Genomic DNA, 27,902 nt, shown 5'->3' with positions numbered 1-27,902 from the left:
TAGTCAGGCGACTTGCACGGTGGATGTTTCTGCTTATAGAACATTGCCAGGACTTCGTTCATTTTCTTTCCATTTAGTATTACCGTGCCCTAAACGCGACTAAACATTTTTGAGGTCTTACAAGAATTAGTTTACTGGACAAAGGCACTTGTAAAGGTGTCCATTTTACTCTGTCATCGTACATTGTTTTGTAACAATGAGAAGATTAGGATTAGTTAAACTTCGTACGATTTATATTGTAATTAGTTAACGTGTTTAATGCATTTATCAGTAAATTAATAGATCAAACACAAAAAGTATTACATTATTTTCAACTTGCTTCAATTACTCGAAGAAGACGCTTTTTCGAGCTTATGTACAGCTATAACTATAATTTAGATAATTAAAAATATTCCAAGATTCCGAATTTTTAAAAATTAAAAAATTGGAAATTTCCAGGATAATACATTGAATAAAACGGCGAGAGTAATGAACAGCTTTGCTAATAAGGGACTGGAATGATTATTAATAGACTGGATAATAGAAAGATAAAGGAGATTTAACGACAGAAACGCATACACTGTAGCAGTACATTTATATTAGGGCTATTATACCACCAAAGTGATAGCTGTTGGCCTTCACTCATGAGGGAGTGACCAACTTTTCTCAAAGTCAATATATGTGTATCAATAGTAAAGGCATTTACTCTTGCAAAAGCGTTCTGAGGTACGTTAATTGGCATTGTAGTCTGAAATTCGCTATCATTGGCGAATTGACTGGGATATTAGTCAATGAATTTATTCGAGAGTAACAGGGATTAATAGATAATAAACTGTTCAATTTTTATAAAATACGCATCATATGTACATAAGTTTAGCACATTGATAAATCTATTAATTGGTCAAATACAGAAGAGATAATTTTATCCGGAATCTTATGAAATAAACAAAAATGTTTGATGACAATGTAAATCTCTTAATAAATTAAAAAAATATAATTTTTCAAATTACATATATTTGCATACATGTAAATTTTCCACATTATAATATTGCTTTATAAAGTAATTCAGACATTTGGTATTTTATATTGCTATCGTGACAAAGAATCATGTACAATCCAGTACCCTCCAAAAGTAAGAATTACAAATTCTTATATTTATAAAAACTCCTATAGTAATTTTCGGGAAACTAATATCAAATGCTTATAGTTTGAATAATACCAAAAAGGTAACAATCATATACATATAGATCAGATGTTAACACATTTGGTTGAAGGGAAACTTTGTTCGTGTAAATTCTCCATAATCAATGTTTTTTTATTCAATTAATTGTCATAGTATATATATTGTGAACTACTAAATACAAAAAATAAATATACATTTGGCGAATCCGTGAGGGTTCATTGTATTGTTACAGAGGGAATCAACCCAACACGGGTTTTACAATTTAGTGTATTAGGCTCAAAATATTGTTTCATTACGAATCTTACATACAAATTAATGCTTAAGTCGTAAATTATCTAAAGATATGTTCAAATCTGTCCTTTCAAGTGTAAAAATTATATTGCACGCCGAAGATATTGCAATTTATTCTATTCGCGTTGGATGAAATTTTTGATAACATGTAGAAGTGACTAATTAAAATAAAATATATAATACATTTTCCGATTTAATCCTAGAACTTTGTAAGGACGACTTAATACTGACTATAGTAATAATAATAATAGTAATAATAATAATAATAACATACACGCAGAGCATTCAAATATTGCGAGTCAATTCTTCTTAGTTTCCCACGTCATGAATTGCACACACGAATCAAGTACAATAATTACAAACAAATGATAGCAGCCAGATGGTCATTCAAGATTAGATTCCCTACTACCTTACGCTACAGACACAAAATGTGTAGCTACCTGTTGATTTACTAGGAGTGTCTATCATGATATAAGAGACAGTACAAAATTTCGTAGAGATGACGCTTCGATGGCCACGTTCACGGCCACTTGTTGATCTGAACTCGGCTATGATGTTCCACCGTTGTTGTTCTTAAATGGTTCTCTATTTTGTTCATAATATAGTCATAATAAAGGTTTAATAAAATAATATAGATTTGTATTTATAACAGTTCTCAAGTTCGAACGTAAAGCTTTTTATACCCGACATATTTACCTCGTCGTATTATTGACCAATGATTTGCTTCCAACGAATACGGTCCGACTAACATTTAAAAAAAGATATTTCTGTTTCGTCTTATTCAGACATCTTTATTACTAAACTTATAAAAATATGCCAGAAGCACTCTCTCGCTCTTTTTTTACTCTCTCGTCTTTTCCTTCTCCCCTTTGACCCAGAAAACAACGCTGAGTCAAAAGAATCACCGACGAATTATAAAAGTTACAATTTCTATACATTTCACATCATTATACAGTAAAACACACATGTCCAAATATTAGCCTATTGTACACATAGTTCTCTATACAGAGGACCAACGCGATAAAGTTGGCAATTTTTATCCGTCGTAGAATTAAAACAATATGAAACAGGCGATCAGTGGAGTATAAAGTCATTGAAATTTAAAAAGTTTCTATAAATTCTCAACAAGGTATTGGCAGAACTTATCTTTGATTATGTATACGCTTAAGCGACATTATACGCATTTATAAACATATGTATGTATAAACGAAATCTATATCTGTCTTATCCTTAGACGTAAATATCTCAGAATATCGGAGCACATATAAAGCATTGTTATTGTCGATACATGTGCGAATTCATCTTAAACATCTAGAATAACTTTCCAACCGAGGATTATCAACTTCAAATGATTCAACAATAGTTATCTAGTCCTTACCAAAGTATTTGTAACAAGCTGGATGTTGATAGTTCAAAATAAGAAGGAGTCCAATGCGATTATTATCGATATTATTACTTTCCTCTCGTTATCCCTTGCAGGGGAGACGTACGTTTCCTCAAGTATCACAAATTACAACTTCGTTACTATACACTCGTTAAAAATAAGGGGACACGGATACTTAGTTCTATCTTAACTTTCGCAACAATTGCGATCGGGAGTCTAAACAATTGCAATAAAACGCTATCCAATAATGCCAAATGAATCACTAGATTATAAAAATTAGAGGATTAATCGTCATTAAGCGTCGTCGCTGTCGCTATCGTGTTGATTACGAGGCTCCTCTTCCATCACGGGAACAGCATCCACGTTCCTGTCGAAGATATGAGGATTCCAAGGTAGCAGCCACTTGTTCACGTACCACCAATGCACTGACAATCTGCCATGGTTGCATTCCGCTCGCTCGCATCTGCCGAAGAATTGACATATCCCAGCGATGCCTCCACTTTGATTTCTGATGCAGGAATCGTCGCATGTGTGCTGACGCTCTGCGGTGGAACGGTTAGCAGAGCAAACAGAGCCGCGCGAAGTGGAGGGATTATGTGAAGAAAATATCGGCCTGACGTTCGAAGACGTGCTGGGCTCGTTGGATGCAGCCGCAGAACTGGATACGCCGGATGTCGAGGGCCCAGGATCTGCGCTGCTTCCGGCAGCTAAGTTTCCGGCAGGTGAAACGCAGGGTCTGCCAATGTGGATCGTGGCGTACAGGGGATTATTGACTGACGGGCCGGCTCTGTCGATCCAGTCAAGGTATTTACCGACCTGAGTAGTAGAATTACAGTTAGACAAAACCTTGGATCTACAAGAACAATTACTAGGATTCCTACAATAGCATTCCATCCTCCAGAACTCAGGAGGTCGGCAGGACGTAACAGGCAGTTTCACGTAAGAGTATTCGCCACGACAGAAGGGACACCTGCAGTTTCTCGGCAATTGATATATAACATGCCTAGAATTGCCCGCAGGTCCATCCTGATAGCGCGATCTGTTATGTAAATTATGACAGTGATGACACAGGTATCTAGGGTCTAAGTGTCTGCAGAAGGAACACATACAATTGTAACCGAGCGGGTAAATTGTACGTCCAGTGGAAGCGTGAGCAATGTTTTCGGTGGAGAAACAATTGCGGCCCAATCGGTCTAGCCGATTTTGGCAGAACTGGCTGGACAAACGGGAGTCTAGATAGATCTGACGAGGCTGGTCGTATTGATTCGAGTTTCTAGACTCCATGTCGTACAGGAAATTAGGAATAGCAATGTGATTTAAGATATGGTATTTATAACAACGGGAATATATTCTGCCGCTACAAGAATATCGATCGTCGATTCTCTCGTACATGTGATCGTCCTGATTGTTCTGGGCTATGGGTTCGTTGCGACTGGCCTCGCCGTTGTTCTCGTTGTTGTCGTCGTCGTCGTTGTCCAGACGCTCGTAAATGTTCTCTTCCGATTCGTGCGGTTGTCGATTGCGATTATAATTGTGAACCAAATCAACAGGGTTCTGATAGTTTGGATTTAGATTCGAGTAGCCTTGTAACGAGCCACCGGGTCGGTTTTGGAAGCCCCGCGCATTGCGGCCTATGTTCTGATAATTGTCGTCTCTCTCCTGGTTGCTTCGATTCTGATTCATCACTACAGCTGCCAATTCTCCATTCTCGTATCTCTGACACACGCAACGCGGACCTTGACAGTTATGACCAGCTCCACGATACTGCTGGAGCACATTCTGATCCGGATTTTGGACTTGCACACCGCTGGGCCCGGCTTCCCGTGATTGATCCGACATTTCGGCACCCGGGTCTGGGTTCTGTTCTGCTCCATGCCCAGCGGATTGCAATCCTCACATCGATGTCGTAGACGGCATCGGTTTGTCAATTATTGCGACACCCGCGTAGCTGCGACCAATACCCATACACGTCGATAGCGTCGTCCAAGTGTCAGTCCTCGGCGAATAAATTTCAACGGACGCTAGACTCGATACGCCATCGTCACCACCCACCACGTACAAGAAACCGCCTAGCGCAACGACACCTGATACGAAAAATAATTACCATCTTATTATTTAAGTTCCACGGGGTCTTACACATCATTTCAACACCTCAAGTTCTTTCTAATTTAACAATCTGATTATACGACAATTTTTGAGAATTTTTATAGGGATGATTATCGACGCGAAGTTTTTTCAGATTCATGAAAAGAAAAAAAAACAGTAACATATCATGCGAATGATAAAGACGCTGACATTAGCGTATTTTAATAATTCTGAAACAAGGACAAAATAGCAACGTCGTCGCACTTGGTCTAAAATAATACGTACCAGCGTTTCTACGACAAAGGGCCATATCACTAACTGGGGTCCACTGATTAGTATCCGGATTGAATGCTTCTACGCTTTTCCTAACCAAAGGACCATCGTGACCGCCCACAGCATACAGAACTCCATCCAAAACACCAACACCAGCACCGCTGCGACGTGCAGACATGTCAGGTACCGGCTTCCATTGATCTTTTTCTGGGTTATAGCATTCAACACTGGAAAGACATTGTCGGGATGCTCCGTCGTAACCTCCAACCTGAAGAAACGCAGTTGTATTTTCCACAAAGGTACCTTTAAATTTGTTTTAGTGAAAAGTCCCGCGTAATTCATAGTGCGTTTCCATTTATGGATAAATGTTACTTACATCCGAGAAAGTAGATAAAAATAAATAAATCATATTATTACACTTACTGCATATAGTAATCCTTTAACAACGCCCACGCCGACGCTACTCCTACGCGTTGACATTGGCGCGATCAGCCTCCATTCGTGCGTCCTTGGATCATATACTTCGGCTGAATTTAAACCAGTTGATCCATCGAATCCACCAACCTATCATATTTATCATATAATGTACACATTCTCTATGAAAGTCGTATACAGCAGTATACATATGTTGAAGAAAATGATATGTTTTAATATTTATAGTAGTACTTTTATATACTAGTAACAAAAGAAAATAAATATGTACAGCATAAATGCAATTGCCGAGAACTGCCACACCAAGTGTCGATCTTCTCACTCCCATTTCTGGACAAGGTGACCACTGGTCAGTGGATGCATCATAAATATCTACTGTTCGCACTCTAAGGGATCCATTAAATCCGCCAACAGCATATACACGACCGCCGAGGACAGATAAACCTGTATAAAATGTATAACTTAATAATCCATAATTTATTTCAAATATTAATATTCAATTTGAAGATATGTTATGTACCTGCCCTACAGCGACGCGTCGGCAATTCTGATACCTGATACCATTTTTCTTCCTTGAAATCATAGCATTCAACGCTTCTAATTGCCTTTGGAGCTTGACCACCAACCACTAACAACACTTTAGGTAACCATCGTGGCTGTCTAGGTTTTGTACGAGGTGTCTTAAATAACGACTTTTGTTCTCCCTTCAATAAATGATATTTTAGAGCTTCGATCAAGAAATCCTTACCTGAATAGAGTAAGAAAAATGCAATGTTTAATACTCGTACATTATACCACTGCACATGTCATATGCAAGGGAATATTTTATCATTTACATTGTAAATTTGCTTTCAAAAGTGGCTCTTCCTCGACCCGTTGAACTAAATATTCCTGTGAAAGTAATGGTAAACGAACGTATTCCATTAATTGAGCCAAATCAACTTGTCTTTTTTCTAAATCATGGTGTACCCATGATATTACACATTCGAATACTTTTTCTTCTGAAGGTACCATTAAATGATCGCTGCAAATCAATTTAGCTACTTGCTGTGCAGCTAATGTTAAAAATTCGTCACCATCTACCACTTCCCTATGTATAAAATAAAATATTTAGTAATTGTAGCAGAGAATGTATCAAAATAACAATAATATGTGTTTGCTTACGAAAAATGTTGTTCAATATAACTGTCTGCATGCGATAACAATTCCAGACACCCATGGAGATCAGCAAATGCACGAATTCCTAAACAGTTTGATGGATGTAACTGAGCTTGTAAAAAGTCACAACATGCATCGCGTACATCAGTCAGTTGTAAAAGATTTGCAGCTGGTAACAGTACTTGCACATTCTCCTCTGTTACATGCACTTCTGCAGAATATACATAATCTACCAATAATTCTAGTGCCGAGAAATCAACTCCTTGTAAGGTTATTCTTTCCTGATCTCGTTCTTCAAAGCTTGTAAACATAGCGTAAAAATAAGGACTACAAGCGGCAAGGATCATTTTGTGTGCAGGTACTTCCATTCCTCCATCAGCCACCAATATCACATCACATAACGAATTTTTCCTAGTAAGTAATCAAATTAATTCATAAGTAGTTACAAAACATGAACACAATGAATACAAGTGGTCCAACAACAGACTCTGATATCATTCTCTGTTTTGGACACATACATTGGAATCTTTTCATTAAAGTATAGAATAATTTCAGGTACATACTTTCTCATTTCGTTAATAACATCAAAAGCCCGATTCGTATGATGATGATTTCTGTAAGGCGGCTTATCTTTTCCACTTTCTCGTGGAATGTGTTTCTGGGAGCTCTCATCCAAGGAGTTCTGACTAGCATATCGCAGCAATAAGCAACTAAAACAACAAAATGTACACGTTAAATAAGATGCTTTAAACAGTGGCATCGGAATATGAGAAAGACATGACAACAACGGAAAAGTGGAATTGAAAAAATCGTACACAATAGAAATCTTACCTCCCTTTATTTTCAGAGCCATCGTTGTTACTGGAGGAATTTTGCACCTGACTCTGTCCCGCCAACTCCATTTTGATCGTCTCAAAACAAATCGTTTAAAAAACCGGTGGTGAGACGTCCAGTTGAACTCAAGTGGAAATTACGAAAATAGTTCTGTTTGCACAAACATCATTTCGGTACAGCCATCAGCTGTGCGAAAGAAACGAAAACGACGCTGCCGACTTCAAGTTATCGGTTCGATACGTCGTTATTTTGTACTTTATGACACATGCACGGTATCTGATATTGTCAGAGAGTTTTCCCGACGCAAACCGAAAGCGACACAAGTCCTAACAACGTTATTTTGACAATGTACAGAGGCACAACATTTAGTTTCCTTTTTTTATCTGATTTCTGAACATCATTTACTGTCTCTCGTTGCTATCGTCCAAGAAAACACGTATCGGTGTCGACATCTGCTGGAGAATGCGCGCACTACCAAATCCCTTTAAATATTAACATATACTCCCGGATAAGTATGTGACATTAATTTAATGTTGTGTGCGGCTGTATTATTTAGCATACATATGCATGAATAATTTGCTACGTCACAGAATTATCAACTCGCTACGATTGTAAAATAATTGACGTGTTTCAGTTACTGGAAACCAGATCTATTCCATTAACGAACTACATTTAATATGCTCATTCTATATTTTATTATTTAAATGTATACCTGTGTTACAGTTGACTATACTCTAAGTTTCAAGGACTTTGTACTCATTAATTTACGATATTTACGAAAAATAGAATTTAAAATTGATTTGTCGAGTTGTTATAATAGTAATAAAATTAGGTGTTTTTCTATCCTATGAATATCTTTTAGACTGTTCATAATGATTAAATACTTCAATGAAAATAATTTGAATAAAATTTTAGAAATATTTCCATGATTTCGTCATTGAACAATTTTTATAAATACAGATTCGTGTAGTCTAATGTAAAAAGAAATGTTTCGATACATAAAGGTGATTAACTAAACATCAGTCATTGAAAACTCCACGTGTAGAAGTGACAAGTCATTCCAGTTGAAAATGATTACAAGACGTTGAAGGTTTAGTTCTTTCTACTTATTTTATTGCAGTATGTAATAGTCGGCGACGATTGTTAGTAACGAGTGAAGATTCGAACGATCAACCGTCTAATTCGTTCAATTAATTGGGTATCTTTTTTTTCTGGAGAACGTCGTCACCGTACGAAAGTCACGCATGAAATTTTTAACAATGCGGATAAATTACAAAATCATTCCGATAACTTAATTCTCACGCTGCAGTTCGCTGCTTGTGTTGTCAGTTACGTAAGAGTTTGCAACGAGTTTCGTAGTGAAGCAAAGTGCAAACTTATGTCATCGTTCGATGGTGTATCTCGGTCTGCAAAATGCAGCACGGGCATCTTAAAAGCATACTGTCAAAATGTCCCGGTGCATTACACGGGCTTATCATTGAATTTTCAGATTTCGAAAGTGCTATTATACAGACTGCGGGATTCTTATGCAAATAACATTTTTATAGCCAGAAGTTGCGAAACTGGGGCACCCACGAGAGAGGTCTCGACGTTATTCTTCTTCGATGATACGGGAAACTTGTGAATCTATAAAAATGTCTAATTTACCATTCACAGACGTATCCTTTAATGTTGATTTTACGAGATGCCAATTAAAGTGAATGACGTGCGTCGCCAATTTGCACGCTGATTGATAAGAAACACGGGACATAATAATAGAAGATCAGTGAAATAATCGCTTTGGAAGCCATGGAATCCTCGTAGCATAAAAAAAATTTATAAAAACTCTTTCAAGAATTTTTTACTTATTCCATAATAATCTTTATAATTCACAAAGAAACTTTATAAAAAACAATTATAAGATCTCTGTTTCTACTTTTTGGTTTTCCAGACAATTACGCGTCCTTTACTAAATATCTCTAAATGTATAATGGATAAAAGAAGATTCCTAATAAAAAAAAGTAGAAAAAGTGTTAATAATCCCATTAATAATATTGACAAGTTTCATTTAAGTGCTTTATTTCGTTTAGAAGGGGTTCCAAGTTTTTCTATACTATACTGTAATTTTTAAGGTTATAAAAAATTAGCAAAATACACATGAACCTCTAACATTTGTTTCCATCCTAAGGAAGAAGATAGCGATGAGACCTATTGCCGAGTTCAAAAAATGTTGGGATTCCCAGGTTACCAAAGTTCTCGTGTCAGATCAGATGTTCGCAAGGTTTCTCATATTAAAAAACTTCAGCCGCGGCCGAGTCGTAGGGAAACCTGTTCTGGAATGGTCTACCGATATAACACTAGGTGTACCGAGCACTTTAAGTGGCTTGTTTGTAATTTCTTGTTAAAATTACAGACTACGTTTGATCTGATTTGCCACGGTTTTCATTGAATACGTATATAATACTATTAATTACTGGCAAAGGTTCTATCGAACATTTTGGATACCAGCTTAATATTTTCTTTTGCACTAGATATATGTCTCTTCGAAACTTTTATTTAAGTATTTCTTCGGTAAAGTTCCTCAAAAAAGGACTGAGAAAGTTGACAAATGATTAATAAACAAACTTCTACGCTTTCACTAAATATTATTTTGTTATTATTGTTATCCGTACAGATATCGTAAAATTGTTTTATTACATTTTCACTGCAACATTTCGTAGTCATATTGTTATTATAATAAATGTATCTACGACTATGCTAAATTACTACGCGTGTGTCTGTAATAATAAGTATAGATAAAGCGAATGTTGCGGTAACAAAAAGGGTGCGAGCGTAAGGAGGGATTTTGCGTCACTTCTTTTATTTTTATAATATATTTATTAATGGAATATTGGAATAATGTAGGCTATACAAATTAAAAACTAAAACGGCGAAACACGGAACTTCGTAGAAGTTAATATCGTTTAACAATTGTTTGAAACTACAACATTCTATTTATATGCAAATTTTCCTGCAACTATATAAATGTAAATTAGTATAAAAATTCGCAATCTAATTATAAAAAATGAAATTACTGAACTAAAGTGTGTCTTCTTTTATTCTCAAACATTTTATAAATTATAATGCTCAGACATAGAGTATATGATGAGTTCTTCGAATGCTATCTTCTTATAATAATATTTTAAATAATTGAAAAATATCAGAGAGCATTCGCTTTTTCTTATCTGCCACCATATATTTTGCAGTAATTAAGAATTTCAAGTGGAGGTACTTTTATGTCTGCCTTCACCTTGGAGCTTCAGAGTTTCGCAAGCGTTTACCTTTTTTCGCGTTTGCAAGTTGCAATTGCTTTTATTTTGATATTGTATAATGTGATGTTGTTTCTTGAAAGTATTAATTTTTTATCTTACCTGAGAGATAATTTATTATCCTTATGTAATGATTTCTTCTGAACCAGCTGGAATAAAATTTAGTTTATATTTATATATGCTAGAGTAGAAGGAGGGATAGAAGAATTCTAAAATATATTAATTTAATTTTTAAACATTTTCACTTAATTGATTTCTCTGTATTCACGCTACTAAACTAACTAAAGCATGCTACTTCTTCATTCAACTATGTTGACAATCAATTTCGCTAAGGGAATTGTTAGTAAATACAATGCCAATATGTGTTGACACAAATAGTAAATATTTACTTGTTACATTGTGTATGAATTTGCAATATGTGTAGTTAATTGGTTGATAAAGTCTTACATCACCTTGATGATGTGAATCAATTTTTTTACAATTGTGCCAATTTTATATCAAAGGGCAAACTAGGCCTTTTATGATGTTTCGGGTCTCATGTAACAGAGACCGCTTAAATAATTTTTTTAATTATCACGTTATCGGAGTTAAAATTGAATTTTGCTAAATTTTCTTTACTTTATCACGTATTTATTCATCCGAGTCTATGTTAATGTAAATTTGTATGAACATGGTAGAGTACTAAATTACATAAATAAATAATCGGTTGACGCTAAAGTTAATCAGAGGATTAACCCTTTAATTGTTTAATCCATACAGCGACGTACCTGCGAGAATTTCATTTTCAATTTGTGGTACTCCTAAAAAATGTTCTCTATCATTTGCCACGTAATTCGATATACAATCATAAAAATAATACAAAAACTAGACTACGTAATAGAAAACAGCAGTGAAAGGGTTAACGCTAAACTTACCGATCACTAAAAGTGATTGGCGCGTGTTGCTTCGTAAGAAACTAAATTTACTTAAAATTCTTATTACTTTTAGTATAATATATACCTACTTGAACTAAGAAGTTCTAAAATTTTGAATTAAAGAAAGAACTAAACCAATCATTGTAAACTAGCATTAACATTTTACACATTGGTAGTCTCTTTAAAGTCCCATTAATTTTCAAATGTGATTAAACCATCAGCCACATATGGATGACATACTTGCCAAACTGTTAAAACATTAGAAAAATTAAAATTGTTCAAAAATATCTAACACAATATTTTCAACCCGCTGAAGTTATCAACCAAAGAAAGAGTTTCCGGGCTGACTTCTGCTCGTTGCAATTGTCGTAGAAAATTCGTATTTCGCACGAAGATACGCGCGGTGGTCCCCTCGTTAGATATCCGTCTAGCCGATTTCGCCGGTACGCGAGAAATCGGACGTATCAGTGGAAACACCCCGCCGTGTCTGTCAGTCGAAGTGTCAACGGGTCCTGGCCGAAAAGCAGGCCGGTTTCCGGTGTCCGTACGACAGGTGTTCACGGGCAGACACGTCCGGGAATCGGGAGTGTTTCGAAGCTCGGGGCGCCAGGTGTCGCAGTTTCAGTGCTGGCCAATAGGCGCGACACGGCTCCGTCAGTCATCCGGCAACCGGCAGTGGAAGCGTTTCGTCGCGTCGCGGACAGGCGTCGATGCTTTCACATTCGATCTTTTCGGTCACCTTCTCGCCCCGGTGCCGCGAGAATTGGCGCGTCTCGAGTTTCGAAATTCGAACCGCCGCGAGAACGACCCGGTACGCGTCGTGCATGATCGACCGTGCGCCGGCAACGACGCGGGAGAAAACACCGAGAAACAACCGTGGCGGAAGGAACACCACCTTTACGTCGATCGTGAAAGTCGATCCGGTCCTGCTCGAGCAGAATCCCGTCGGCGAGGGGCAGCCTCTTCACCGTAACTTTCCTCGTTTCCATTTCTTCGAAAGGTACGTCGAACCTTCGGTGCACACGCGAATCTACGGCCGCGCTCCTCTCGCTTCCTTTGTTTACATTCTGGCCTAGATGGCGACGTGTCTGTTCGCGCTTTCCTGGATCCTTCGCTATATACACATCTCTTCCGAGTGCCCCGATGCATTTAACAGTACATAAACACGCCAATTCGAATGTCCAGTGTCCTATAGTTGATTCGAATTATCGCGTGTTCCATTGTACCATCGAAGTTTCGTCCAGAAAGATTGATAAAATCAAATTATAAATGATCCCGCGTTTCGACTGTGATCTGGCACACTGGATGATCGTGAGTAACCATTGTCATCCGGATATTTTATATTTTCGTAAAAGCTTAAATTGCCGCGTTTTTCTCATGCTTTATAAACTGTCCGAGAACGAAATATCAGTGGAGCGTTTATCTAGGATTAGATTGTTTGTTGTGCTATTATTTGACATCTGCGAGAATCTAACTTCGATCCATGGCATACCAATAATTTCTATGAAGATCGTGGTACCAGTTTAAGGGGATCCAAATATCTCGCGGTGAACAAAAGAACGTGCGCGACCGTCTTATCGCGGAGATTATTTCGATTTTGCACGCGTCTGCGCAGTGCGTGCGCGTGTCCGTGTGTTTTTAATCGGTTGGTGCGCGATTCTTCGACGGGGTTCAATCGGACGAGATACACACGTGATAACTGTCGATTGCACGACACTACGTTGACCCTGGAAACTCGCTGTTGCAGACACGTGTTTTTTTTAAACACGACTCGAAGTTCGCCTCGGTTTGCACTTTCGTGGAAGCGCACGTGGTTGTGTGCTGGATCGCGAGGATGAAATGCGAGGGGGGCGTGAGGGGTTCGGGCGGGGGTTGCCGGCTGGTGGGGGAGGGCAGAGCAACGTTATCTCCAGGAAGAGCGCAGCTTATTTTATTTGTACCAGCGATGCGTATATGACAACTGTCCATTATCGTCGCATATCCGAGCCAAGAATGCCAAGTATGCTTCCGTTTTCCTATCGCCGAGCTGTTTTCGTTTCATCGGCGTATCCGTTCGCTTTGTTTTGCGAGAAAATAGGCTAGGAACTTCCTCGACTCGATTCTAACGAGTTTTCCTGGTTTCGCGGGGTTCTCGCTGTAAAAACCGGATAACTGTTTCTAGGTTTGTGTCGACGAGGGTAAGGCAGATTTCTGCCGTGATAATTCGTTCGTTCCCGTTCTGCACTGCGTAATGCGATTTCGTTCTTCGGCGCAGCGCGTCGGCTCGGTAGTTCCTGTAAACGACGGAATCGAGTGACAGTTTTGTTTTCGCTGGGAAACATCGGTATTGTTACACGACGTCGTAATTTGTTCGCTCGGACGTACGTCATCCAGGTGTCCGCGCGAACAGGATGTTCTGTAATTGTTCGAAATTTCAATCTGTTCGTTTTTGTTCAATGAATTTCTGGTTCACGGTCCAACCGAGTGACAAACCCATGGACTTCTTCGTGTGCGCGTAATTAGATTAAAACCACGCGATGCTTATTTCGTTCCCATCGATTGCTTCTGCGTTCGCTTCTTATATTATGTGTACCAAGCTATTTCGAAATACACGTGTTCGAAGATAGAGCCACGTGTAAATATGACGCCGCTAACTGGTAAAATAGCAAACGCTCTTCCGCGTTCCTACTATTTTTGCTTGACGCGCGGTTTCATTATTTTGTCATTCTCTATCTTTAGTATTATTAACGGACACGGCTTCCTTTGTATAAGCTAATACTGTACTAACAATAATTATCATTTCTGAAATGCTGAACAGTCTCGACGCAGGAGCATGTCATTAGAAATAAAATTGTATTTTATCAGTGTGTGGCGATTTTTCGTGCGCGCGCGCGGTTACAGGAATGTCAGTTGCAGATTTTTAGAGTAGTCGGTCGTTTTTCGAAACAGACATTTTTTGTATGAAATAAAATTGTCAGACGTTGCGTTTTACAAGGTCGCACTGTGGATTTTCTAATGACCGAAGGAAATATCGAACTTCAAATGCGTTGGAAAAAGTGGAAAATATTCCTAAATTCTTTTTAATTTATTTAACTTTGAATACAATTTACATGCTTGGGTAATCTTTATTTTACATAAAAGTCTTGCCTGATTGTAATAGTTTTTGAAGTGGTAACTATAATTTCACCTGTTTATGCTAATAATATGGTATCGCAATAGTTGTCTTGGCTAAGAGGCGTACACGAGATCTTTGTTGCATTTTCCGCGGTTTTTAAGCAAACCAATCGTGGTGACGTAAATGAACGTCAATGGTCGTGTGCGAAAAAGAGTCGTTCGCCTCCAGCATCGAACAATGGACCCTGTTTCGTGCCCCCCCCCCCCCCCCCCCCCCCCTACAACACTCCAAAAAAGATGAACTCTGAGCGCAATAGAAGGAAATGTGATGACTAGCGCTGCAAAAATGTTAACGTTCGTACTTGGTATTATGACAAATATCTTTGATGTTTAAATTATTATTTTTCTCAAGAACTATCCAACGATCATCCATGACTAATCGAAACGGTTTTACAGTCTCAGCGGAAGATATGGAAAATCCTGTTATGAATTTTAATGAAAGTGAAACCAATTAGAATATCGTCAGCAGATTTTTATGCATTTATGGCAATCACTGTCAGGTGTAATACGAAACGGTAAGAAGATTAAAGGACTTCAAGAATACGAATTAAATCGATCGTATTGGAGTTATTTAAGAGAAGAGATTTTTATCTGGTTACAATTTATGCAGACAATTTTTGTTTAGCATAAAGATCAGTATAGTCAATTAGCCAATGCTTTTTGCTCATATTATCAGACGTTTTTTAATTGTTTCGTAATCACTTTGTAAAACAAAACGCTCGCCGACTATTCGAAGTAAAAAAAAAATAAGCGGTGCGCTATTATTTCGTGAAATCAGGAATTGTTTTAACGATCGCAGCAACGCGATAGTAATACGTAACAAAATGTGCTCGCTGCATTTAATTGCGATCTTGTAGCGATATCTTGTGCGCGGCGTGATAATAATTAATCATACGTCCGTCGTGATCTTGATCCACGCGATACATAAATATTTTGAAACGAAAACGTTGCTTCTCCCGCAGTAAACATTCTACGGCACGACAAGTAGGCTGTCATTTATTACCTTAAAAATATTTACGAAAAAAATGCTTGTCACCGATAATTGAATATAACTTAAGTCGGGCAATATTTCGACGATAGTTTTCATTCGTTAACCCCTTTAGTGGAAACGTCGCACATTTAAATGTTTAGAGAGGATATGATTTTTTTCAACTGTTACGAAAAAAAATTATGATATTTACACGTTTTCTTGCCTTTTTATTCTTTCTTTTACTTAAAACTTCACAATAATTTTAGTTATTTTAAGAATTGTTTTTTTTTAAATTTCAGTATAACTCCAAAAGGATATCTAATATTAGCATTCCTTTTTTTATTCTGTTCCTCAACAAATGAAATCGTGACCACATTTACATAAATATATTAAATAAAAATATACAGTACAAAAATATTATATTTACACAATCATAAATTTGTTTGCCAATCGCTGTACACTGCAGTCATTAAAATAGTTTCGGATACACAAAAATTCGTGAAAATGAGGTAGCATATATTCGCGTTATTTATAAACTGTTTCATTTACGCCTGAAAAAAAAAAACTACAATCGGCATGTACGCGCATAATTCCGACTATACCTGCAGCCGTTCCTGCAACGGAGTCCTTTTTCGCGCGCACAAAAAAAATCGTAATGGGAAATCGGAGAGTGGAAATAGACCTCATCGCAGACAGTTAGGACGAGTGAGGTTCCCCGATGTATATACACCATTGTTACAAGTGCAAGGTTACATGCAACGTGCATTGTGTGTCCGGACGATTATTTCTCCATCGTAAACGATCGTCGATTCGCTGTTTGCACAACATGAACGGTTCTTTTCCAGACTGCCGCGCGTCGCCTTTCAGTTTCATTCTCCGGCTAACATCTAAATCAATCCCGGAACAACTTTATCCGTTGTAATATCTGTAATAGTCCGTCGTAGACTGCATTCCATCCAATCTGTTTGCGTCGTTTGACCGTCCGGTAAATCAATAATACGAATTTCTTTTCGAATTTGCAATTCAGACGACGACAAGTTTCCTGTAATACCACTGTACGGGAAAGACGGAGGCATTCGATCATGGAGACATGGTTAGTCGTCTGTGAAATTTATTCGGGGATTCATATGGAACGTCGCCTTTTTTCAGACTAGCACGATCTATTCTATAGAAACGAAAAACTAGCATTGCGATTACAAAAATGATAAGAAAGGATTTATTACCCATTTTAACAACTCGGACTTATCTGGATCCGGATTATGAATATTGTTATTTGTTTATCTAGTTTTTAATTTAGGTCTTTGCATGTTTATCTCACGTTTGTAGTTTATATTATAAATAAAATTATAAATATTCGGGATAACAGTACGGATCTTTGTGCAAGATAAATCTTTATCTTGGTTAGTTGCAACATGCAGGAGTTGCATAGATATTTCTTCCTTGCTTTAATTAATTTATTCAGATAAAAATAATGTAATATTATTTTCTTATTTTGCAATTTTTCGCTATTTTTATTTTAATATATTAAGTTCGATATATGATTTCAATTTACACTTGAATAATATAGAATGCAAATGATTCCTGGACGAAAAATTGACGCAGAAATTATTTATCGAAATATTATCTTAGAAGTGCGTTTGTTGTTTTACAGTTGGTAGACATTTTATTCAAGGCGTGTAACTTTATCTGCTGCATCGGTAAAACTTCATTTTTAAAAAACGAGTAAGCACGAAGAGTGGGAAATACTTTCACAGGGACGAGTTTTTTTCGTAGAAATAAAACAAGGACTGTATTATGTATGCTAGAGCTTGGCAGTCACTGCAGAAGAATACGGATATTTGCGTATGCCTGAGAGTACATGCATTATGCATGCGGTGTGGGTGTTCTCTGATAAGCGCTGCTTAAAATCTGGAAAAAATGATTAACTTTTTCGGTAATGTTAATGAAAAATTTGATCAGACGACCGCACAATTATCGCACAATACGAAATGCTATCTATTTTACAAATAATCTAAAATAATCCCATCTCGAGCATTTTTCAGACGAATTTTTTTAAAATTCAGCATTCGTACTCTTAAAACCTATTAACACTAATTTGACTAGTTTAGAATGCAAAAGAATTATAATACCAACCACTACGATAAATTTTAACTTTGCAATTTCAGTTTCATTGATTAAAGCTCGATAGATTTATTTGTAAATAATAATTTCGCAAACATTAATATTGAACAGTTTTTAAATTAATTCTCAACCGGTGATCTTCAAATTTGACATTACTATCGTAAAAATAAATAAAATGTGTAATCAATAATATCGGCCTGAAGTATAAGCCACAATAAATGCTATATGAAATAAATGCGATCATAAAAGGTCACGTATACCCCGCGAAGCACAGTCATTCTTTCTATAAAATCGATTGTAGAAAGAAGAGTTAAGGAGTGTTTTCCAGTAAACGAAGCATCACGATAAAAGATAACAGTGAATTTATCTCGCCACCGTAAAAACGTTCCGAGAACCGGGACAAGCATTTTCGGCGTGGAAACAGTTGCCGGCGGAATCGCCTAGGAATCGCGTGTACAGCGGTGGCACACGATTTCCTTCGATATTTCTATTTCGGGACGGGAAATATGGTCGCCGCAGGACCATACGGATCATCAACCTGCAATACGGACGGAGTTTATGGCCAGATCCGTATGTACCGCGGTCAAACATGATCGTGTCGTACGACAGCTCCCACATGGAGTCACGATCGTCGTTCGGATGCTCGTATCGGACAAAGTTGTACGACGAGCCGCGCGATAAATCGTAACGTTTATGCACTCCACTCGTTTTATCTCGCGCGAAGTTTGCAACGCGAACTGAAACGCCGATACGGATCCTATCTTCCTAGAAGTTCGCGATGATCGCTGCTCCGTCAAGTCGCTCGTGTGTCGTCTTTCGGTTCGTCTTGCACCATGACTGATAAACTCGTGGCCAGCTAGATATAACATGGAGAACTTGTGCTAACCAGACTGCTGATAATCATTCATTGTTCGATTGATAAAAGTAGACTGCGGTGTATTTGAGCGAGCTGCAACTTTCTGATGCAACTTGCGATACGGATCAGTAACGGAAGTTTGCTATTTGAGAAATGTAGAAGAAATTGTTGGGAAAAACTGCTTGATTATAGGATTTTCTTATGTACAGGGTGTCTCGGAAATATATGTTCCATTTAAGACAGCGAAGTGATAAAAAGGAGGGAATGCACTTTTTTAAGGAACTAAGTGCTCTTCTAATTGCTCGTCTGTTTTGATAGTATTCGCAATTTTAATTTTATCACCTTTGACATTGTTTTGCAACTTTATATCGCGGAAACATTATTGTTGGTTGGGAATCGTTCTAATAGACTTCGATCAAATACTATGAATTTTAGTCACAGTTTCGGTCGCTTTCGATGCGAAGGATTTTCAAAAACGTGCCATTTAAAAATCCATTTGCTTGGTAAAGAATTCTTTTCAAGAGCGGGCTGAAATTTTCATAAGTTTGCGGCGTAATTTAATCAAGTTTGAGAGAAAATTTGATCGCGCGCCGCGCTCGATATTTTCGTAGCACGTCGCTGTTGCACGTCGCCGCACAATTTGCTGTAAACTGGAACATCTTAGCTCTGTGTTGACTTGGAATTTCGGCTGAATATTTAGTATACATGCATATTTCAGCTAACGCCGGTTTCTTCGCTAATAACATTATTGGCTTTAATTATTATCGAGGCAAATACATTAATTCAGGATAGTTAAAATATTATTTTGTCTTGAGAAAGCTCATTACTGATTTGGAATTTTTATAAATAAAATTTATAAAAGCTATGCTGCGATAGAACATAACTTGCACTTACGCTGGTGGTAAAATGTTTCGCGGCAACGTTTTATCATTAAGCTGATGGTGTTTGCAATGAGATATAACAGCTTTAGCTGGAATTAATATTTATATCGGCTAAGCTGTCCTAAAATCTATGTGCGATTTAAGCGGTATCGTTATCTTCCGATTAGTTGTACGAACGACGATTGTAATCAGATGGAGAGCTCTCGGAGTTCATGATTTCACAATTATCACGTATTTATTACGGTACCAATATCATTCAATATTTTTTAATAACCACACGGAATTACTTAAAATTTAATTTTCAAAAACTATATTCTACGCCAGTCCATAATAGTTTCTTTATTTTATTAAAATTCGAAATAGGTAAGTATGTTGAGTAATTGATGACGTATAACTTTGCAATTCAATTCAATGAAACACCTTAATTTCATGCAATTTTTGAGGTCCATGCCGCGGCTGCCAAAGCGTCAATCGTTGTGCAATTAATTACGAAAATTTTGGAACTAATTTGCTTAACAGATTCAGATCGGTGTGATTGTCGTCATTGTCATAATTACGATCGCCGGTGCTGGTCCGTCGAGTATGCTGATGAGCGAACGTACGTAAGAATCTGTCGCGCGCTGTCTTTCGTTCAACTTGAAATGAAAATTGATTTGTCGAGCGATAAAAAAAAGAACGTGTTACTTTTACTCGGAATAATGAATTGCTTTCGTTACGGATTTGTGGGGCGTGTACGTGACGATTTAAACTAGATCACGACAAATCAATTCGTTCTTAGCACCGACACTCACCCGGCGTTGTTTAAGTTGCAACGCGGCAGGGCAATAACTCACGCGATCACTTAGTAATTCAGTCGTGGATTCCAGTTTGAATGTATCTTCATGCCACCCATGTAAACTTCCCTGGGACGCAGCCACGAAATTCGTCAATTGGAAAATTAATCGAATTACAGATTCTGCAGTCTAATCATGGAACTCGTGTCCCCATAATTCTCCTACGAACTTCCAATCGCGATCGTCAGTAAACAAAAAATAGTCAAACAATATTGCTCGTATAAAATACAAGGTAATACGTCGGTGATTAGATATTTTTATAATGAAAAATTCGAAACGAGAAGGGGACAATTTTTGTACACGATCGTAAAGATAAGTTGAGATTTTATGTCATTAACAATAGTTTCTAATAAATTTGGAAAGCTATAGTATTTATTTAAATATTCCTACCAATCAGATATTATTACTACTAATTAATGTATTATACTTGGTCTCAAACATGAGCAAACAAATAATAAATGTATTATAATGTAGGCAGCTCTTATATTTTATGTATATTTTTTCTTTTCCTTTTTTCAAATAGTTTGAAATATCTTCGGGGATTTAAATTTCGATTAAAAGATATGAATTATCGCGACGATCATGAGAACAGCGTTTCGTAAGTTCATGTAGTTTACAGGAACCGTAGATCAGATAATTCGACTGGTTCGGCGCGACTGCTGTGTTGATTGTTCGCTCCCACATGCTGCAGCCGTGACGATTCGACTTTTGTCGGCCGATAAAACTTCCAACAACCGAAAGAAGTAACATCTTCGATGTTTTACATTGACGTCAGCCTAATCTCGCGCACGATAAAATGACACGTAACAGTGATAAAGCAGCATCATTCGAAGCTGGGTGGATTAGGAATATTGTTGGCTGCCATTATCGACGAACTTTTCGCGATTTCTCATCGAGTTACCAACTATCGGCGACGGGTTAATCTGGTTTTCACTGTTGGCCCTGGGGATAACAAGTTTCGCCGGTGTTTGATAGATTAGCCGATGAGGCCCGCGAGTTTTCGATATTACCGATTACGCTTCTTCCTTTCGAACAAGCAAAACGCGAGCCCTGAATTTTGTGGGGCGTTCGAAATTTTCCAACGTTCCGTTAAATTATCAGCCGGTAGAAAGTCCTATTGTTTTCTCTTTCTAAAAAAAAAAAAAACGATTCTGATTGCTCACCTACCGATCTTTATGCATTTATGGCACGTGCGGATTTCTAAAATGCAAAAGATCGTATGAATTAACAAGAGCCAATAGCAGTTGTATATCATTTGTATAATAAGATATCTTTCCAAACAAGAATTTACATGAAGTCCTGTGACGAGAAAATTTATAGTTAAAGCTTTGAAATGCTTCGAAAATAGTTATATCTATTTAATAGCAAATTGTATCTATGCTAACAAGTGTAAACTTAATATAATTTTAATGTAAACGGGTACTGTGTGAAACATGCGTTGAGTATTAAATAATCGCTGGTACATACATCCACGATAAAATTGAAAATGTCAATGAAATTTTAAAACACGAAATATTACCGACGACACAAGAATTAAACCATTCATCATATCCAATTTATTAAAATTATTCAAGGTCACGTGTACTTTTCTCTTGTTTATCGTGCAATTCATAAACACATTATTTATCTTAAAACAGGTCAGCGTGAAAGAGAATTTCGCTCGAATCTGTTTACAAATAATCTAATTAGTATTCATTAGTACTGTTAATCCGTACTATATTTACAATTGCGATAACTTATTTACGGTCCCAAGTGAATATCTGTTATTTAATTTCATCGAACATAAAAGTTATCCGTCCAGTACAAAACGATATTATATATATAAAATAACAACACATTTACTTGCGATATTCGTAGAATTTGTTCGATAAAATATTATCCCCATAAAATTTTATCCGAAACAAATTGCCTATTCCGATAAGTAATTACAAATTAAACAGCAAGGCTACAAATTCAAAAATCTTATATGACATCAATTTTCAACTGATATAAATCCTCTTATTCGCAAATGTTTTTTAACAACAATTGATTTACATAAAATTTCATTGAACTAGTATATTTGAAAAGTTACACGAATAAAATTTTACTGGAGTAATTAACTATATTATAAATGCTATTTAAGTAGAACTTCATTCGAAATTTTAATGGAATCAAACTTTATACACAGAATTTATTCAAATCGTTATTTAAATAATTATTTATACAGTACATTATTCGAAAAATTATTCGGATAAAATTTGGCGCGAATAATGGCGCGGTGTTCGTTAGTTTAAAAAAAAATGGACAGTAGACAGAAAGTGCAGGCGGCAGTAAGGGCAAATATTATCCATAACATGTGCACCATGATATGTAAGAAGCTTAACGCGTTCTGAAGTTGGGATCGTCCTCGGCGTAGCACGGTGGCCACGAAACCGTCAGAAACGAAAGTCGGACGATTTGATTTACGATGCCGCTGTGAAATTTCTAATGCGTGTACGTACGCACGGTGCTTACCAAATAAGTGGCCGGACACTTTAGCTGGTAGCGCGTGTTTGGCGAAAAACCAGCAACGTCACCGAATATTTTGGGACCTTGAGGAGTCATTATTCAATAAACCGAAAATAGAGAATAGGAATAGAGTTACGATCTTAACCACTTATTATTCGACCGTGAGTCATTAGCCGAAATAAACGTTATCATCGGCGGAATATTTTATGCAAAACGTTCGTTATGTCGGTATAGTACGTCTCTTTCACAATCGTCCATGATTCGCTATTAAGGTATCCCATAGCATTACAGTTACTTATTCGTTCATAAGAATGTCAGAGAGCTGTCATTTGTAATAATTTAAGAAAAGAATAAGTTAAATAATTTAAAAAGTTATTAATACGAAGTTAAAGAGGTAGAAACTTATAAGAATTTTGAAAAATACTGTAGAATTGAAAAATGAACGAATTTTGAGAAAATAGTTATTTAGTACAAGCTATTTTTACATTCTATTTTGCCATAAGTTCGTGCGATCTTTAGCGTATTATCAATCAATTTTTAACATGATGACGGTCGTGTCTAGATCGCGGATGTTTTTACATTTGCGACGCGTACAGGATTTTAAAATGCAGGAAAACTTATGAATTAACAAACTTTTAAACAGCATTTCCCTTCCTGTTTACAACGAGAAGTCTTTCCATTGACGCAGGGAACTTACTTTTTTATTTGAAATCTTCGTAAACACGACTAGCGAAGATGTAAATTTCCAGGAATATTTGCAATGTGGTAATGCCGATTGTTGCTTCCGAAACACGAAAGAAAATTTTTATTTTGCCAAATCCACCGAACGAAATTGGTCAGGGTTAAAATTTGCGGGGGACGAGCCCCGCGGTTTCCGTTTCACGCGATAAACTGTGCCAATATTATCGAACTTTTCGTGGTCGCCGGAATCGATAGTCAGCATGCAAAATGAAAGAGGGATTCCCAGTCGCCGATGATTAATTTTCTTTGACGTTTCGAGCCCTGAAATTGTTCACTTTAGCGCACCAACTTCCGCATCGATGGCCATAAGTATTCCTACGGGATCGATAACCTTCCTTTAGCATTCGCGCGGCGATGGCTGGATCACAGGGGACCCCGGCGGAATAAAATAAAAGGGGCTATCCGAATAAAAGGTCTTCCGTGCACGTGGCAATTAAGTATAAATGAACAAGGACCGAAAAGAGACAGGAAGGAAGTAATCGCTGTGAAAACGAGTCTCCCCGACTGTTGTACGGCATGTATGTACATATGTACAGTATATGATACCTCGGTTATCATTAAACTGCAGACTTCACGCGTTTATGACGAAAGCGAATAAACAGATGACACACGAGTGGCAGTAAAAATACCGTTCGTCACAAAAATATCGAATATTCGCTCATATTGTATACAGGTTATCAAGCAAAGGCGGAATAATCCGCGCGATGATTGTTAATTATCAATAGTCCGCGTAATGTGCACTTGTTCATGACCGGACTGCAAATTATACGCGGTGAAAAATGAGTAGCTAAAATATAGAATTGTGCAAGAATTTAATAACACAGTTATTAAGTTCTTAATTATTCCGTGTTTTACCTATTACAGGTAGTAAAAGAAACAACTTATTAATATTTGATATTTGTTTCTTCATGACTCCGTTCCAATAACTATCTCAAAAATGGATAACTAATTGGTGATAGTTGACTTCCCTTTTTGTTCTCTGCTATAATTACATAATGATTACATAATTTGATCACATTTTCGAAAAACAAAATCGAATCGAAAGGCGCGCGGAAAGAAAAGAAATTCGGGTTACGCAACGACCGCGGATTTCTCCGTCTTTCGATCTTTTTTCACGATTACCATATCCGTTACTTTTCAATCTGTACTTTTCACCAGCGTCCCCCCCACTCCTGTCACACCTCTTCCACTTTCTTTCCAATTTTTCCTATTTTATTTTTCGATGTTCTTCCGCGGTTACTTACCGCATCCGTTCGATTTCGTAACAGAACGGCCAATAACCACGCAATTGTACCTCGGACCGTGCACCTACAAGTCCGTTCGAACAACATCCCCGTTAACGGCCGGTGATAGGCGACAACGATCACGCCGGAAACCGTAAAAAAAAAATATCGGGTCTTACAGGCGAGGAGAGTGCAGCGAACCCGCCGCGTCGCGAAAAGCTACTCGAGATAATACAGAATAGGACGGGTATCGTTATCGCGCCGCGCGATGTCGCGTGGTCGAACGTATTCGGGTCGAAAGTTCCGTGGAACAGCGTTTCAGAAGAGTCGGCGAACCCGCATCCTGTCGTCCTCGGACGACAGGATTTCTCTGTCGGAAACCGCGGTTTCTAGATCACGAAGAGAACACACTCGGATTCCGATCGGAAACGCGTGGATCGGCACCGCGCCTAATCGAAGATCCTCGACTATTTGCGGTTCAAACTCTTTCCTTTCCTTTATGACAGAATTTTGCTAGAACATACATTTTGGAAAATAAATACCCATTTCGAATTTTTCGTTCGAAAGAGTCGCAAAAATTTATTTATAATCATTTTAGGGAGAGGAGGATTGCTTTCATTGACAAGAACATTTTTTTCTGATAAACGTGGTAGCATGATAATACAATTGATTTGGTTATTGTGCATGCTGTGTTGCATTTTAAAAGCTTTATTGTAAATTATGTATATTATTATTTATTACTATCTACAATGTCTATATCGCGAATCTTTATGCAAAATAGGAATTGTCTATTCTGAATTCAGCAGGTTGAGGCAAAATGAAAACTGATTTTTTGTTGTAATATGAAAGATTATAACTATTTACGATATGATAATATTTCTTTTTAGTTTACAAGAACGATTTGACGATTGCAAAGATGCGTAAACAATTATCCCTCCAATTACGCGCATTTCTTTACGCGGTAAATTATGAGACTATTTTCGCGGTATTTTTTATTGGTGGTGAGCGGGTACCCGACATTTCGAGTGGATTATTTCGAAGCCGGAGACTGAAATTTTCTGGCATCCAAGTATTATAGACACTCGGGTACCGACCCGACCCGACCCGAGTCGCGCTCGACCCGACCCGAGGCTCACCCCTATATTTTATCCGCGATATCAATTTACGCGATCTGAATTTACGGAGTCAGTAAATCTTTGTAAAGCTCTTGAATTAGCCATAAAATTTAATGAAATGTTACAGCGAATATCTGCCACTTTATGGAAAATTAGTGAATGAAGGTCTTGAGAGAAAGTCATTCGAGGAAATTTATGTTAACAGTGAGAGCAAAGTCGAAGTTAAATTACAGTAGCGATGACGACGCCGAATGAGATTTATTTCTGGTATAGTAACATATCTGGAGAGAAAATCCAAGTTCTCTTTTTACAGTTGAATAACGGCGGAATCGAGTTCGGAAAAATCGCAGTTAATTACTCGTACGTGGTGCAAGTTTTCACGACTGTCGTAAAAAAGAATAGTGCTTTCGCGAAATACGCGTTCAAAGCCCTGACCCGGGTATCCGAATTACGAGTATCATTTCGTTCATAATGTTAAAAGTTTTTCTTTGTGTCGAATTTCTACGGCGGTCTTGTTTCATAAACTTTTCAAAGTAGCGGCACATAAAAGTCTGAGAAGCAAGTTGAATTTTTATGAATCTGACAGACTATAAGCGAAGACAAAATGGCGTTTGCACTAATTTATTTTCTAAAGAAATATAGATGGTCAGATTTATAAATTAAGATTGTAAATTAAGATTATGAATTAATATTATAAGTTAAGATTATAAATTAAGATTATAAATTAAGATTACAAATTAAGATTACAAATTAAGATTACAAATTAAGATTACAAATTAAGATTACAAATAAATAAAATCTTATTACACAGATCAGATTTATTTTACCTACTATTTCTCTCGTTTGTATAAATAACCGAGTCGATATTGCGGGTTACTTTTTCCGAATAATAATACGGGAAATGTTAATTCATTGGTGGCCGTTCGTTCGTCGGACAGGTCGCCCTGTGCCGCGAACAGGCGTTTCAGTTTGGAAAGTAATGAGGAATTTTCTTTTGTAGAAGTTTTATCGATTTTCCTCGGCAAGAAACTGGGTTAGGCGAAAAACCGTGTCATTGAGAAATTTTTCGGCCGTCAAGCTGCAACTTTCCAGTCGGGTCGATCGATGAGTCATCTTTTCACATTAATTATTGTGATTCCTGTCATATCCGGCGCTGACGACCCGCAAAGACTCACCTTTGAATTCTCCACGTTAGGGAATCCCATATATCGTGCTACTACGTCAGATCGTAATTAGCAATCGGGTCATGCCCGTAGCCACCCGGGTCATTATAATAATCGAATGATGCCCCTTATAAATATACAGGGTGATTCACGATGAATGCAAAAAGCTTTGGAAACTTATGGGGAGCCGGTCGACGATGGGAAAGCCGAAACTCTTCGCCGAGCGCGTTCAGTTTAATGATCGTTGGGGATAAAATTCATAATTGTCAAACCACTCGATTTTTTAATATAAAAACGTTAGTACTGCATTAGAAAAAAATAAGATACAATTCAAAGACAGAATTCAATCATCATAATATTTCGAAACTTTGACTGACGATGAAGTCTCTAAAAAAGGGCACACTAAAATTTGTTCGTAAAACACGCTGTAACTTAATGTCTATAAATTGTCATAAATAAATAATTTAAATACGATGCAGAGCCTTTTTTTGGAACAAAAGGCATTGCACAAAGTATAATGACGTACTTATACGTTTCTT

General features: G+C 37.3%; 3 protein-coding genes across 4 annotated transcripts in view; 1 reads left to right on the top strand and 2 right to left on the bottom strand.

Moving 5' to 3' along the window:
- Positions 1-979: 979 nt before the first annotated feature.
- On the bottom strand, positions 980-4,676 carry LOC144471294 (uncharacterized). Its single transcript, XM_078183192.1, has one exon. It carries the CDS (start codon positions 4,674-4,676, stop codon positions 3,132-3,134), a length of 1,545 nt encoding a protein of 514 aa, XP_078039318.1. The 3' UTR covers positions 980-3,131.
- A 54-nt stretch (positions 4,677-4,730) lies between these two features.
- Positions 4,731-8,030, bottom strand: Kel (kelch protein). The gene is made up of 9 exons (XM_078183191.1): positions 7,617-8,030; positions 7,349-7,495; positions 6,792-7,196; positions 6,464-6,717; positions 6,148-6,375; positions 5,899-6,071; positions 5,619-5,759; positions 5,208-5,463; positions 4,731-4,921 (listed from the first exon to the last, which is right to left on the bottom strand). Exons 1-9 carry the CDS (start codon positions 7,685-7,687, stop codon positions 4,731-4,733), a joined length of 1,866 nt encoding a protein of 621 aa, XP_078039317.1. The 5' UTR covers positions 7,688-8,030.
- A 4,362-nt stretch (positions 8,031-12,392) lies between these two features.
- Positions 12,393-27,902, top strand: part of LOC144470804 (dual 3',5'-cyclic-AMP and -GMP phosphodiesterase 11) — a 175,405-nt gene continuing 159,895 nt past the window's right edge. Inside the window, exon 1 of one of the 2 annotated variants that reach the window (XM_078182344.1) lies at positions 12,393-12,820. The gene's annotated coding sequence lies outside the window, so the exon portion shown is untranslated. The remainder of the gene's footprint in view (positions 12,821-27,902) is intronic. The other variant, XM_078182343.1, reaches the window with a different exon arrangement.

The sequence above is a fragment of the Augochlora pura genome, chromosome 6, assembly GCF_028453695.1.
Source record: "Augochlora pura isolate Apur16 chromosome 6, APUR_v2.2.1, whole genome shotgun sequence".
Taxonomy (NCBI): Eukaryota; Metazoa; Arthropoda; class Insecta; order Hymenoptera; family Halictidae; genus Augochlora; species Augochlora pura.
Note: the sequence above shows the minus strand (reverse complement) of the source record. Positions and strands in the feature narration are given on the sequence as shown.